This window comes from Manis pentadactyla, chromosome 6, assembly GCF_030020395.1.
Source record: "Manis pentadactyla isolate mManPen7 chromosome 6, mManPen7.hap1, whole genome shotgun sequence".
In the NCBI taxonomy this organism is placed as follows: Eukaryota; Metazoa; Chordata; class Mammalia; order Pholidota; family Manidae; genus Manis; species Manis pentadactyla.
The window spans coordinates 103,070,803-103,083,931 of NC_080024.1; the positions used below are offsets into that span (position 1 = coordinate 103,070,803).

The 13,129-nt window shown below is 42.6% G+C and overlaps 1 protein-coding gene and 1 long non-coding RNA gene across 2 annotated transcripts in view; one reads left to right on the top strand and one right to left on the bottom strand.

Annotated features, from left to right (window-relative positions):
• LOC118926848 (uncharacterized) overlaps positions 1 to 8,918 on the bottom strand; it is a 67,728-nt gene extending 58,810 nt beyond the window's left edge. Inside the window, exon 1 of the long non-coding RNA XR_008998286.1 lies at positions 8,563 to 8,918. This is a non-coding gene — a long non-coding RNA (uncharacterized LOC118926848). The remainder of the gene's footprint in view (positions 1 to 8,562) is intronic.
• KCTD1 (potassium channel tetramerization domain containing 1) overlaps positions 7,131 to 13,129 on the top strand; it is a 175,504-nt gene continuing 169,505 nt past the window's right edge. The window contains exon 1 of the mRNA XM_036914254.2: positions 7,131 to 7,238. Within this exon, the coding sequence (XP_036770149.1) occupies positions 7,230 to 7,238 (9 nt within the window). The 5' untranslated portion in view covers positions 7,131 to 7,229. The remainder of the gene's footprint in view (positions 7,239 to 13,129) is intronic.

Consider the following 13,129-nt stretch of genomic DNA (forward strand, 5'->3'; position numbering starts at 1 on the left):
ACTTCTTGATAAACAGCTGTAATCAGGGGCAACTCATTTGCCACGTGTTATGGATGTAACACTAGTTAAGAAAGGAATTAGAGAAATGGACACCTTGCTTTGTTTTGGTTTTACCGTATTTCACTCCCCCACACCACCATAATTTTTTTAGAGATATTTGTATAGTTTTTCTTTTTTTGTTGTGAGGGTGGTAGTGATGGTAGGGTATCTGTATAAAAAATACAGATTTAACCATTTTAATCAATTTTAATTATACAGTTCAGTGACATTAAGTTTATTCATGTTCTTGTATATCTATCACCACCACTCATTTCCAGATCTTTTTCATCTTCTCAAATTGGAACTCTGCGCCCATTAAACACTAACTCTCCCCACTGCTCCAAGCTGTGGTAACTACTGATTTACTTTCCATCGCTATGAATTTGACTACTCATGGTACCCCATATAGGTAGAATCAGAGAATATTTGGCCTTTCATCCCTATTACTTTTTGACATGGCCAGAGAATCTAAAAATTAGAAATAGCTAAGCCCTGGGTGTAATAAATAAAACTATTGATGATTTTCCAGGTTCCAAGTCAGATGCTTTCTCTTCTGTATGTCTCATTACTACACAAAGGTAGGTTTTAGAGCACGTATTTGTTGCAGACAAAAGATTTAGCCCCTTCCACCCAAAAAAATTCCTTTCAGTAAGCTTTACTGTTGGAAGAAAACCTGGGGAAATTCTTAGTTGGGGAAAAGGAGGAATAATAGGATCATAATAATGCTTTACCTATCAAAAATTTCCAGAAGCAAAATAAATAAATAAATAAAAACTAATGAGTTACTATCATTATCTCATAAGCTCCTTCACAGAGCCTTTGTTTTGTTCAGAGACAGCAACAGTTAGAAAAGAAATAGAGACACAGGCTTTGTTTTCTCAGCAGGAGCTGCTGTACATTTGGTACAATGGCTATGGGTTTTTTTCCTTTTTAAAAAATTAAGATATCCATTATCTACAAAGCAACCTTAGAGGGACAGATTGAAGATTTAATTTTAGAATTTCATGTCTGACTCTCATAGCCAGATGGTCTTTACACAATGGAAGTTCCCTACTATCATTCATAATTGCTTCTTATCACTACTATCATTAATGTTATTATTAGGAATAATGTTGAAATCATTTAAATGCTGATGTTGAAGAGTCTTGTCGATTTGCACCCCACCTCTCTTCGCATTTTAACTGATAGGCTCATATTCATTAAGACTCTAGAAACAGCTTTCTCTCTCTCGATAACTTTAAAGAAAGTACACAGATTCTTGCTTCCTGTAGCAATTCATTATAGTGGCTCTTACCAAAACTTGAAGAGTGATATGTTTGTTTCTTATTTAGTTATTTTTTTACCCTTTTTTTTGTTCTTGGGTTTGCTTATTTTTACCTAGAGCATATTAATGATTCTTTCTCTTTTAAATAAATGTTACATTTTTAACCATAGGACAATTCCATTGGATAAGCTTTATAGGGTTTTTTCAGGGGTGGAACAGGGAAAGGTTTTTAAAAAATTGAAATATGACATCCATATCATTATAGAGTTTTAGAGTTAGTAATATGCTTAAGGCAGACTTTTTATGGTTAGCAAAGCTGAGAGGTTCTGACACCCAAAGGATGCACTAGCGATCACTTACATAAATGTATATGGTGCCCCGGAGGGGCCTTGATTGTATTATGGGGTTTCTCATGAATGGCCTTGGTTCAGACAAAAGACAGCGAAGCAAAGCTAAGTGGTTCTCTATCAGATGGGCTGTACGTGAGAATCATTATACTGCAAATAGAAGGACCTTTCAATACCAGCTAGTTCACTCTGAGGTGCTGAAATATGAAATAGAACAAAATATCTAATGAAACGTTTATCTTATTAGAAATGTTTCCTTAAAATAATCCCTGCATAGCCATCAGATGACATGGGACAATCTGGAAATGGGAAGGCCTAAAACTTGGAAGGAAGATCCGTAAATTGGAGAATGTAGAAAACTGGGTAATAAGATATGATTTTTTTTTTTAAGATATGATTATTGATCGGACTATTTCTTAGAAGTCTGAATCTCCCCTGAAACTCATTTCTTCTGATTTCCAAAACTGTATCTTGTTTCTTAAAATGTTCTTTATAAAGCATTTGCTTGTGCTGATTCTGTAATTCCTGACAGACAAAAAGCAAATAATTAGGGAGAAAGAGGTTGATGGCAGAATTACAGTCAAGTTCCATCTCTTATACACGCAATTACACAAAATGTTTAGTTAATTGTTTTATGTGTGTGAGGCGGTCTTGTCAAAATCAAGGATCCTCAAAGGAACAAGAAGAGAGCTCCTTGGTAAGCAGCATCATGGATGTGTATTATCTGTCATAGCTAGAATTTACCTGAGAGAAAATCTCATTTTCCCCACTGCTTTACATGAAAAGGTGAGATGTCCATGTGACTTCTAGATGAAACAATAAAATGAAATTAGTTATTATCTTTAAAAAATATCAGCCACAAAATATCAGTGAATTAGGTATGTCCCATTGCATAAATATCTTTCTTCTGTGATTAACTTAAACAGAAACACATTGCTAGGGACCATGCTATTTATTCAGCAACTACTGTAAGGCATAATGACAATAATTGCTATCATTTATTGAAACTCATTCTATGCTAGACACCATTTAAGTATTTTCCACAAATAATCCCATTTACCGCCAAAATAATGCTTCAAGATAGGAATTTTCATTCATATTCTATGCCTAAAGAAACTAAGGATCTGGTAACACAGAAAGTTAAGGTGCAGAATTACAATTGTAACTCAGTTCGAGTCATAAAACCTACCTGCAATTATTTATTCAGAATATAGAATGTGAATGTCCAGCCAAGAATTGTAAATGCCGGCAACCAATATAGGAGCTTCCCAACTGTTTCTTCACACATCTACCTCCTTGCCAACCAATGCATTTGTCTTTCAAACAAGACTCCGAAATAGCAGTCGGGGAATCAGACCATGGTTAAGTTTTACCTTTGCACTCACCTCTTGTGTTGCTTCATAATATGAGGTTTTAACCAATATTCACATTGCACAACTATGGAAGAAACTTTGACAGAAGATCAAATTGATCTAAGGGCCTGCATCTGAGGACTTGCTGTTTCTATTCCAAATGATGTGTAAACTAAAATTTCAAGCCCTCAGCAGATCTGCCACAGTTAGAAGAGCTATTTCTTTAGAAAGTAAGATCTTATAGACTTTTCACTCTGACAGTGATATAGAAAACTAGTCAGAGGCTAATTATGAGCAGGTGGTAGTTGGGGCTAAATCTCTGGGAATTATAAACCCATTCTGCTTGAGCTTCTTAATGCTTCTATTCAACTCCAGGAAAATGTGCACATTCCACAGTATTAGGGAGTTTAAGGTTGGCTGATAAAAAATAGGTATTTTCTCCTTAAAACTGACTCAAAGATAAAACAACATATTTCGCCTTTCTGTGTTGCAGGGCCTCTCGTGATAGTTATAGGTGGATCGTGGTGGGGCAATAATGGAAATGCTGTCATTTAGGGACATGGAGGGAGAAAAGTGACATCCACGCATGTTCAGGTTGAACCCAAATCCTGAGTCTTTTCTCTTGTTCCTAATGGAAAATGCAGTGGAATTTTTAACTCTGATCTGGATGTCTGGCTGCTTCGGTGAAGGGCTCTTCAATTTCACATTTCATCTCAGCAACTAATGTCCACATCTTGTCAAATAGCCACCAAGTCCTGTGTAAATTTGTGATTTGAGGGCTCAGTGACTACAATGCGACCAAATGAACTGTCCCCACGTTAACATTGGAAGGCACTGTGCTCCCTTGAAGAACATCCCGTTTTCTCCTCCTCAATGGTCATAGCACTCGACTTTTTTCCATCACACTCCTCATTTCAAGTCAAAATATCCTATCATTGTTTTTAATGCCTTAAGAAACTGGTGGAACTCATTTTGATAGTGAGACCCCAGAAGATGGAAACAGAGGTCTGTGTTTTCTTGTTGACAATTTTATGGCCATATTATTCACATTGCTAATGGTTTTTAGGCTGCTTATCTTCAACTATTTATTGAAAAAGAAGGTTAAAAGATTTTTAAATATACTCTTTTCCCCAACTTGTTCATGATTGGCCAAAAACCACCATAGAATCACAAAATGCAGAAGTTCCCTTGCACAGGAATTAATTAGATTAAAGCTACTTTGGGGTGATTTTATGATGGCATCTGCTGGTTGAAGTGAAGTTGTAAGTTTGTATCTAGTGCTTGGCAAGATATGGACCCTGCTTTTCACATGCCATTTCACTAAAAAGCTATTTTAAACTATAAAATAATTTGCCATCATCCTTCATTTGAAGATCATGAACTTATTCCTCTCCTTGTAGTACCTGGTGCAAATTAAGTTTCTCCCTGAATCCCCAGGGTCTCAACTTTGAGTCCCCCTTCAAACTACAAGAAAATTAAGATTCTTGGCACAATAAAATGAGAATTTAACTCTGCAATCTATTTGCCACAGGATTACTGCAAATTTAGTGATCAGCCAAATAAGAAGGATCATTTAAAAATGTCAGCAACCTAAAGCTTATAAAAAGAGCATCTCTTTATAAATGATGTCATTCTGAGGTATTAAAACTTCTTAAAATGAGCATTTCAGAACTTAATTTGTTCAGGTGAGCATTATTCCCTTCAGAGCAGTTATCTTGGAAAGCAAAATCCCAGTAACTCTTTGGCTTAAAATGTTTGAGAATTGCTTTTAGTTCATTTAGGAACTAATAAGAAAACCAGCCTCACTTGTGTAGTCATGTTCTCTCTTTTGACTTTAAATAGCACAAGTCATCTTCATCATTCACTCATTCCTAGACCTGGTACTCATTTTGGGGGCGTGGGGGTGGGAGGGGTGATTGTTTATGAAAGTTAAACGTCAAAGGACAAAGATTTGTTGCCATCAGAGACATTTAAAAAGAATGTGCTCACAGGTTTTTAGGACAATTCCAAAAACGGAATTCTGAAAATACGGTGTTCAGCCGTGTCAGCACCATTTAGAACGCCGGGTACAGTTTCTCAAGGTGAGTGCTTTCCAGAGGACACCACTCACCTTTCTTTCCGTCCTGCCTTTGGTGGCCTAGTCTGGGCCCTGTCCATTGCTGGCTTGTGACCTTGGGCAAACTGCTTAATTTCTTCATCTGTAAAATGATGTGAAGAACTAGAGGCCCCACAATGGATCTTTTCAGCTCTTTAACATTCCAGGACAAGAATATGTTATCCAGACTTGAATGTGAAGTTACTTAAGGCCAGACCTTTAAAGTATTAAATTAGACCAATGATTGAGGGTGCTTCTCCCATGGTCTCTTTTTGTCTCTTGTTGTCCTATATTAACATTTATTGTCATTTGGGGGCAAGAACAAAGTTTGTATTTATTTTTATTTGGAATTTTGTGAACATTTAAAAAATTTTATTGCTGATCAGAAGATGTATCTACCTTGTGTGGGGGAAAGGAGAGAAAGAGAATGCACAAAAAAATGATTTTGTTTCATGCTGTTTTGTAAGCCATGCTTTGTTTCTCCTTATGGGTCACTGATATTCTCAAACCAGATACCCATGACATATTAACTTGTAATGTTAAAAAAAGCCACCAACACCCCTGATTCTTATCATGCATTCATCTCTATGTCATTATAGCACTGATCTGATTAATGATATTTTTTAAAAGCTTGGCCCTTCCCTTTGCAACAGTTGCTTACCTTAAAAGTAAAATGGTGGTTAAAAAATACTTCCTGTGAAGTGCTCCCAATTGCAGGTATTCACAGGACATGTCTGGTTCTATTTTGCTTTCTTCCTTTCTTTCTTGAGTATCCTTGGACTTACAGCCTAGTCTTTTTCATAAGAAATGTCAGCAAAGTCTTTGAATTAATTAACTCTTAAGTGCTCAAAAAAACGTAGCATTTCAAAAAGTATTGTGCAAGGATGTAACACTAATGGGAGGTGATCCTTGAGTTACAACCAAATATCCTACTCTAACTATAAAGAATTAAGGTAGCAACTGGCTCAGGCACAATCCCTTTGAACAAAGACCTAGGGGGGAAGAAGTGATGAGGAGTGGGGGAGGTCAGAACTAGAGAAGCAATAGGGAAAACGTGTTTACGTTAGAGTCTCTTTGGCTCTGTTGAGCATTTCCGTCAAATAACAGAGTTATACAAACCCCCCTATAAAAGATACCAGGTGGAGGGAAGCAAGAGAGGGAAGCAGGCGAGGTTTTGTCAGAAGGTTGATCAAATAAACCTAAATAGTAGGTCCTTGGCTACACCTAATGTAGGTTTTGTTTTCTTTTAATTTTGCTATTTCAAAAAAGAAAATGCAGTGTAACTCCTTCAATCTTTTTGCAATTCTGCATGGCTGAACATTTGAAATGAGTTTGTGTCACCCCCAGGCGCTGATTCAGACTTGATTGGGGCAAAGCAGACTGCATGTGCTTATTTTTATACACGTCATTTGGGACGTTCTGTCGCCAAAGGACCAAAAATGTGCTGCTCTATTGCCAAGTGATCACCTATCCTTTGATCAGACAGGGCGGTGATCCTCATCAACAAGTTGTGCACGACCTTAGTGTAACAGCAATGTCAGGTCAGCTTGAGAAAGTGAAGAGAGAGCCCTAAACACAAATAAAAAGAAACAACCAACAATCCTTATAATTATCATCATCTGCTGCTTTTCCCTCTTTTGGCAAAGAAACACTCCATCCATTTGCAGAAATCGCCCGCGGAAACGTTACATCAAAACTAATCACAACGATTAAAATCAGCTTTTCTGTGCAAGAGAAGGGCAAAAAGCAAGTTGAAGGCTGGAATAAGACGGTTACAGCACCAAAAAAAAAAATCTGGAAAAAAATTTCCTATATATTATTCTATACGTAGATGTAGAGCTTTATTTTTGAAGATCAATTGTCTGCCTTGTGATCAGTTAATTTGATTTAAGTTTTATTTTGGAGATTGATTTAGACGGGAGGTAGAGGCATGAGCTAATTGTATCCTGATCCTTGCCTTGAGGGGTTTCAAAGCCCTGGAGCAACTCTTCTCTGTATTTTGTTCTGTCTACCTTAGCCAAGCTATTGCATTTCTCTCTGGTGTGGCGAGCCGAGCAGATCGCTGGGAGAGAAATCGGAAAAGGGGGGAGAGGAAAAGGAAAAGGGGACTTGGAGAGAGACTTTGTGCTTCAATGTTTCAGGTAAGATCTGACGGTTTGGGTTTGTTATTATTTGCTAAGGAGGGTATGGCTGGGACTTTGGGCGCAACTCGCTTTTACGCATGTGCCAGGCATGGGGCGAGAGCGCGGCACGCTCGCACACACACACACACAGCCCGCCGCGGCGGCCGGGATCCGCTCGGACCCGCGGCGGGGCAGTGGCCGTCGCCTCCTCCGGAGCCGCTTCTCGGCTTCCTTCCTCCAGCACGAGCGGGCGCAGCGGGCGGAGCGGGCGCGGCCGCCAGGGCCCGAGGCCAGGGGCCGCAGCCCGCGCGCCGCAGCCGGGCTTCCGGATCTCACGACCCGGTTCCGGACCTGGGAGCCCCGCCGCCCGCCTCCCCGCAGCCGCCTCGCAGCGGCTCCCCGCCCCCTCCCTCCGCCCCAAGCCGCGCGCGCCCCTGTCTTCCCGGCGCGGGGCTCCGCGCCCGCGACCGGCGCCCCGGCCCCGGGCCCCGCCGAGCGCACCCCGCGAGGGGATGGCGGCCCCGGGCTCCGCTCCCGCCGCGGGGCCGCGCCCGCTCCTCGCAGGCAGCCGCGGCTCCCCCGGACGCCCCGCGACAGGCGCCATTGTGGCCGCCGAGCGCCCGGGCCCTGCGGGCTCTGCCGTCCCCGCGGACCCAGGCGGGGGTGCGCCGCTCGCTTTGTGCGCGGCGCCCGGGCCCCTGCGCCTCCGCCGTCCGTCTGCGGCCGGGCTTGTCCGGGTCCCCGCCTCCGCCCACCCAGGCGTCTTTAAAGCCCCGTCCCGCCCCCCCCTTTCCTAGCCCCCCTCCTTTGGGCGCAAACGTTCCATTTATTTGTAAAAATACTCTCACTCCCGGCCTCCCCACCTCCCCCCGATAAAGGGCTCGGCGCGCGCTCGGCTCCGAGCCTCCTTGGGGGCGGGAGCCGGGGCGGGCGCGGGCCGCGGAGCTCTGCGTCGCCCAGTCGGGGGCCCGCCGCCCTCCCGGCCCTGCTGGTGGCCGAGAGCCCTTAAAGGGACGGTGTCCTGGCCGCCTCTGCCCTCCGCGGTGGGAACCCTCGCTCGCGGCCCCGAGCCAGGCGGGAGGGGTGCTGCGGGCTCCCTCCTGGCCTCGGTCCTGCCCACCCCCGGCCCCGCCGCCGCCGCCGCCGCCGCCGCCCCCTTGCTGAAACGTGAGGTGTGCTTCCTCTCCCGCCCCCGAGAGGGGCCTGGCTGGCAAAGAGTCGCGCCTCCCGGACAAAGAACGGGGTGGGATGCACGCTCTGGAAAATTAGCGTTGAAAAGTGAGGTCGAGCCCCAAAACCTCCAGGAAGAGGCGACCAGAGCCGTGGGGCAGGAATCCCTTACCTGGCCGCGTGCTCCGCCCAGCCGCCCCGAGTGCCGAAACTTCCTAGCTAGCGCGGTCGCCAGTGTCTGCCTTTGTGCTTTCGAACACTCGCACTGTCGTGGAAATGGTTTTCTGGTACCAAAACGTTTTCACGGTGACTGTGCTTCGGGGGCCGGCTGGGCGGGAGCCAGCTAAGTTAGCAAAGTTGCAAATGGGGCTGCCACCTTTGTGCGTGGAGGACAGCACGCAGCGCCTGTCCAGTGTCCCCGTGGTGCTGGCTTCCGGGCTGAGAGGAGCACCGCAGTGGGCAGAACTAATTTGGTACGAACGCTGCATTACCTTTTAGATCATAGAACTGGCGGCTTTCAAGCAAATCCTGGACTCGCGCGCGCGCGCGCGTGTGTGTGTGTGTGCATGCGCGCGCGCGCTTGGTGGAACTGGGAGAGACATAACAGTTTAACATACTCATTCTTTAAGAAACGTTTGCCTTCTGTTTTCAATCAACTAAGCTGGCAGCTAGAGATACAAGTTTATTTGAGAATACCCTCTGGGTACCAAGCACGCTTGGATTGTTTTAGCAAATTAAAAATGAGCAAAATGCTTTTACCTTCTCAGCAGTAGACTCCTTAAGAGAACTGCTGTTTTGTGTGTTTTTAGAAAAACATTTTCTGTGTGTTTCTCTCAAATGTGTTTTTAAGGCGGAGAAGGAGAAAAAATACAGGATTTTTCAAGGCTGAGGCCAATGCCATAGAATGATGTGTAAAGTCTGATTTTACATCAAAGAATTTACCTGCGTGTGTGGGAATCTGTGGAAACTGATAGCTGACCTACTTGATGAATTGGAAATAGCGGATCCATTTGTCTTCCGGGTAATGGGCAATGTGCCGAGCTATCCCTCGTGTCTATGTTTGTGTGGCATTTGGCTTTCCATGAGGGGCTGGTGTTCAGAAGATTGCACACTGACTACGACTGTTTAGCTCAAGAGCCCTGCTGCTGCTTGATGGAAAGAATTGTTAGCAATTGTTATGATGACAGGTTTAAAGTTTACTAATTCGGTTGCTAAGGTGATAACTGAATTTTAAAACTTTGCGTCACAGGGAAAACTTCATTAGTTTAGATGATATGTTTATAAAAGGAAGGGAACGAATTAGGCAAAAATATCATACATTTGCTGGGAAGAAAATTTGAAATGAATTAAGCATGAATAATAGTTGGCAAAAAATCTCCCACCACAGTATTCAAAATGACTGCAGTGATCTTGCTGTATTAATTATGCCTGGAGCACAACATAAAGTTCTTCAACACACACTAGAGGTCTCTCTTTTAGCTGTAAGAATTTTGTGTTTGTAATTCTTTGCCAGGGCTTGCTTAGTAGGGCTGTGCAATGATAGCTTGGTTTCATCCTTATTTAAGTAATAGTGATTTACTGACCATTCAAATTACTCTGATATGAGATATTATTGTGGAGAATATTCAGTAATTATTGTACAAATTATACTACCTAAGTACTAGGAAAGTAGCTGCAGTAAGACTTCTGCTAGATGATGAAAATGTATTATTCAATTTGGTGAATAGCATTGTGGACCTTATGGCATACAATTATTTATCCAAAGCAATTTGTTTTTAGATGTAAAAGTAATTATCGAAAGACGTATTATATCAGAGAACTTATTGAAAATTAAACTTCCATTTAGCTCTAGGTTTAGCAGCAAGTTGCTTGCACAAATGCTTTCTCATCTCAACGTTTCTAAAATCAGAACGATCGTTTTCTAATTCTGAAATGTGATGTTTTCCGCTAAGACCTCCCTGCGCACCCTGCCCCTCCCCACCCAATTTACATTGCTCTTGAGTCATTCGAAGGACGCTTATTAACCATCAATTAACTAAAGTTTTTATTTAGTGGGATTTTAAACTACATTTCTGCACCTCTTTGGGACTTCAATTTACAATTTTCCAAGCAAACTGAGCTTTTATTTGCTCCATCTTTAGGATTAACCACCTTGGGAATAGAAATTAAATGTTCAGATGCTAGTAGGTATGCTTATTTTAATAGCTTACTCATGCCGAAGTGAGAATTCAGTCTTCTCAGGCACAGTAATAGTGTTCTGGCTTTTCATTCATAGAAACGTACTAGATGTTAATCATGTTATGTTTGTTGACCATGCAGAAAGCAAAACAGAAATTATCTTTTAAGATAACAAGTCAGTACTCAGTAAGTTTATTCATTCATTCAACAAATATTTATTTGTGCCCCTCTGTTTACAAGACACTGGATACATGTTGGTGAGAAAAAAGTATTCAAAGTGCCCAGTGTCCCAGAGTTTATGATTCAGACAGGGAGACAGATGTTAATCAAATAGATGCAGGTTGATTAGTACTTTGAAAAAAAAGGGAACATAATCAGATTATGTTTTGAAAGGATAATTCCAGTGTTACTGTGGGCAGTGAATAGAGGGGCCCAGAGTGGATGAAGCATGACCCTTGGAAGACTGTTACAGTCATCCAGGCAAAAGGAGATATAGATGGAGTTCCGGCAGTGGTAGGGGAAACAGGGATGGAAGGATTCAGTATCCATTTAGAAGGTCAAATTGGCAGAATGCAGTAAAAGGATTGGTTATGGGTGAACAAGGAGAGAGAAAGAGAGACATGTCAAATGGATTTCTTGGTTTCAGCCTAGGTTTCTGACATGTTAACCGAACAGACACTGGAATTCTGGACTGGGTAGATTTTGCACCTGTTACCTCATTTCTCGTAGCCAGAATGAATAGCAATGATTAGCCCCATTCTCATCCTGTGTAACTGAATTCACCAGGGAAACCAAGGTCATTCCTCCTTCTCTCCATTGTGGATGGAGCCTCTACCAAGTGTCAGGCATTGATCTCCCACTCTTAGCCTGTCATCCAGGATGCCTTTTCATTCATAAATTACATTGTAATGTTTCATTTATCTATCCCCAGCTAGGTTGGAATGCATCATTTGAATAGGCCTATGGTTAATCTTCTGAAACAAAATTAAGTCTGTGCCTTATAGTGCAAATTAATTGTGTTAAAAATACCATAAACTTGTATTAAACGATTATAAAACTTAGGTGCTCAACCATGCTTTTTAAAAGCCGATTTGCATGCAAATAACTGGCACAATAATGCAGATTACTCATTGAAAAAAAACGTTTAAGGACCTTAACACTGTGAAGTTTGGTCTGATTTGAGTTTATTGAAGTGTGCTTTCTCTCCTTGAGTTAGGTTTTAGTGCATGTGTCCTACCTGTGTCCTGAACTTTTTGTACTGATCCTTGGCTACCGTTGTCTCAATGCAGCATTTTCATACTTAAGTGTACATTGTTTTTGGCATTTCTAATATTTTCTCCTTTCTTTCCATTTGTTCCTGTTTCCCTAAAGTTTGTTCCCTCCTGTGGGGCTTCACAGCCATGGATAGCAACCAGGAAATAGCATTTTGCCCCATGTATTTACCACCCAAATGGCACTGACTGTTCAGCAGTTGATAAATTTGAAGATAATCTAAAATTAAGCATTCAGTTTTTCTTTCAACATCAAAACTTACTAGAAAGAGAATTTCAGGAAAAGAAGTCTGCTGTGAATGCTTTCTAATAGCTTTTTTCCTGTCTGGTGTACTCCTTCCAGGAAATTTCAGACTGGAGCTCCTTCCAGGAAATTCAGGTTTCAGTTATTTCCATGCAACCATTTGAATATCACTGTCTGCATAGGGATTTGCTACATAAATGCAATTCTTGGTCCTCTACTTAGCGGTTCTCATGTGGGTGACCCTGAGGGCAGGCTCTGGTTGAAAAACATTTTAGCCAAGAAACCTGGGGTCCCATTTCTTCTGGAAATATGGGAATGATAATCTCTCTCCAGCCTGCCTTGTAGGGTTACTGAGAAGAAAAATAACAGTATGGATGGCAAACTAGTGTGCAAATAAGAAGCATCAAGCAACCCTAAAGAGTTATTTTGGGGAAGGACCCCCCAAATTCTGGCCTCTTTCTGCATGTAGTAGAGGCCAGTCTGGACTATCTCACTGAACCTCCAAAACAACACTGTGAGGCAACCCCAACTTCCAGGAAAAAGCACTCAGGATTGTAAAGATTACGTGACCTGCTGGAGGTCAAAGACTTTGTGAGCGGCAGAGGAGGGATGCTAGCCCAGCAGGCTGGCTGCAGACACCGACCTACCCTTAACCACTCTCCTGTCCCACCTGCACCCCTGGGTCTTTCTGTCCAGCAGATACTCTCTGAGCACCTTTGTGGGCACCTGGCACAGAGCTGCTTTTCTTCTCTGCCACCAGCTTCCGTTCATCCTCCCGCTGTTCTCCACCTTCCCGCCAACACCCACCCTGGTGTCTCCCTGCCGGCACCCCACTCCTGCACTGGGAGAGAGAGGGGGAAAAAACGGTTTGAGATGGTTGCAACCGTACTCTGAATTGCCCCCTAGCTCATGCTGAGCAAATCATGCACTCCCCCACGCTCTGTCAGGCTGACCGATATACTGATTGGTTTTCCATCCAACGAGAAGTGACAGCAATTCAGGTCTTGCTTCTGATGTTGAGGCTGCTGTTAAGAGGAAGAGTTATG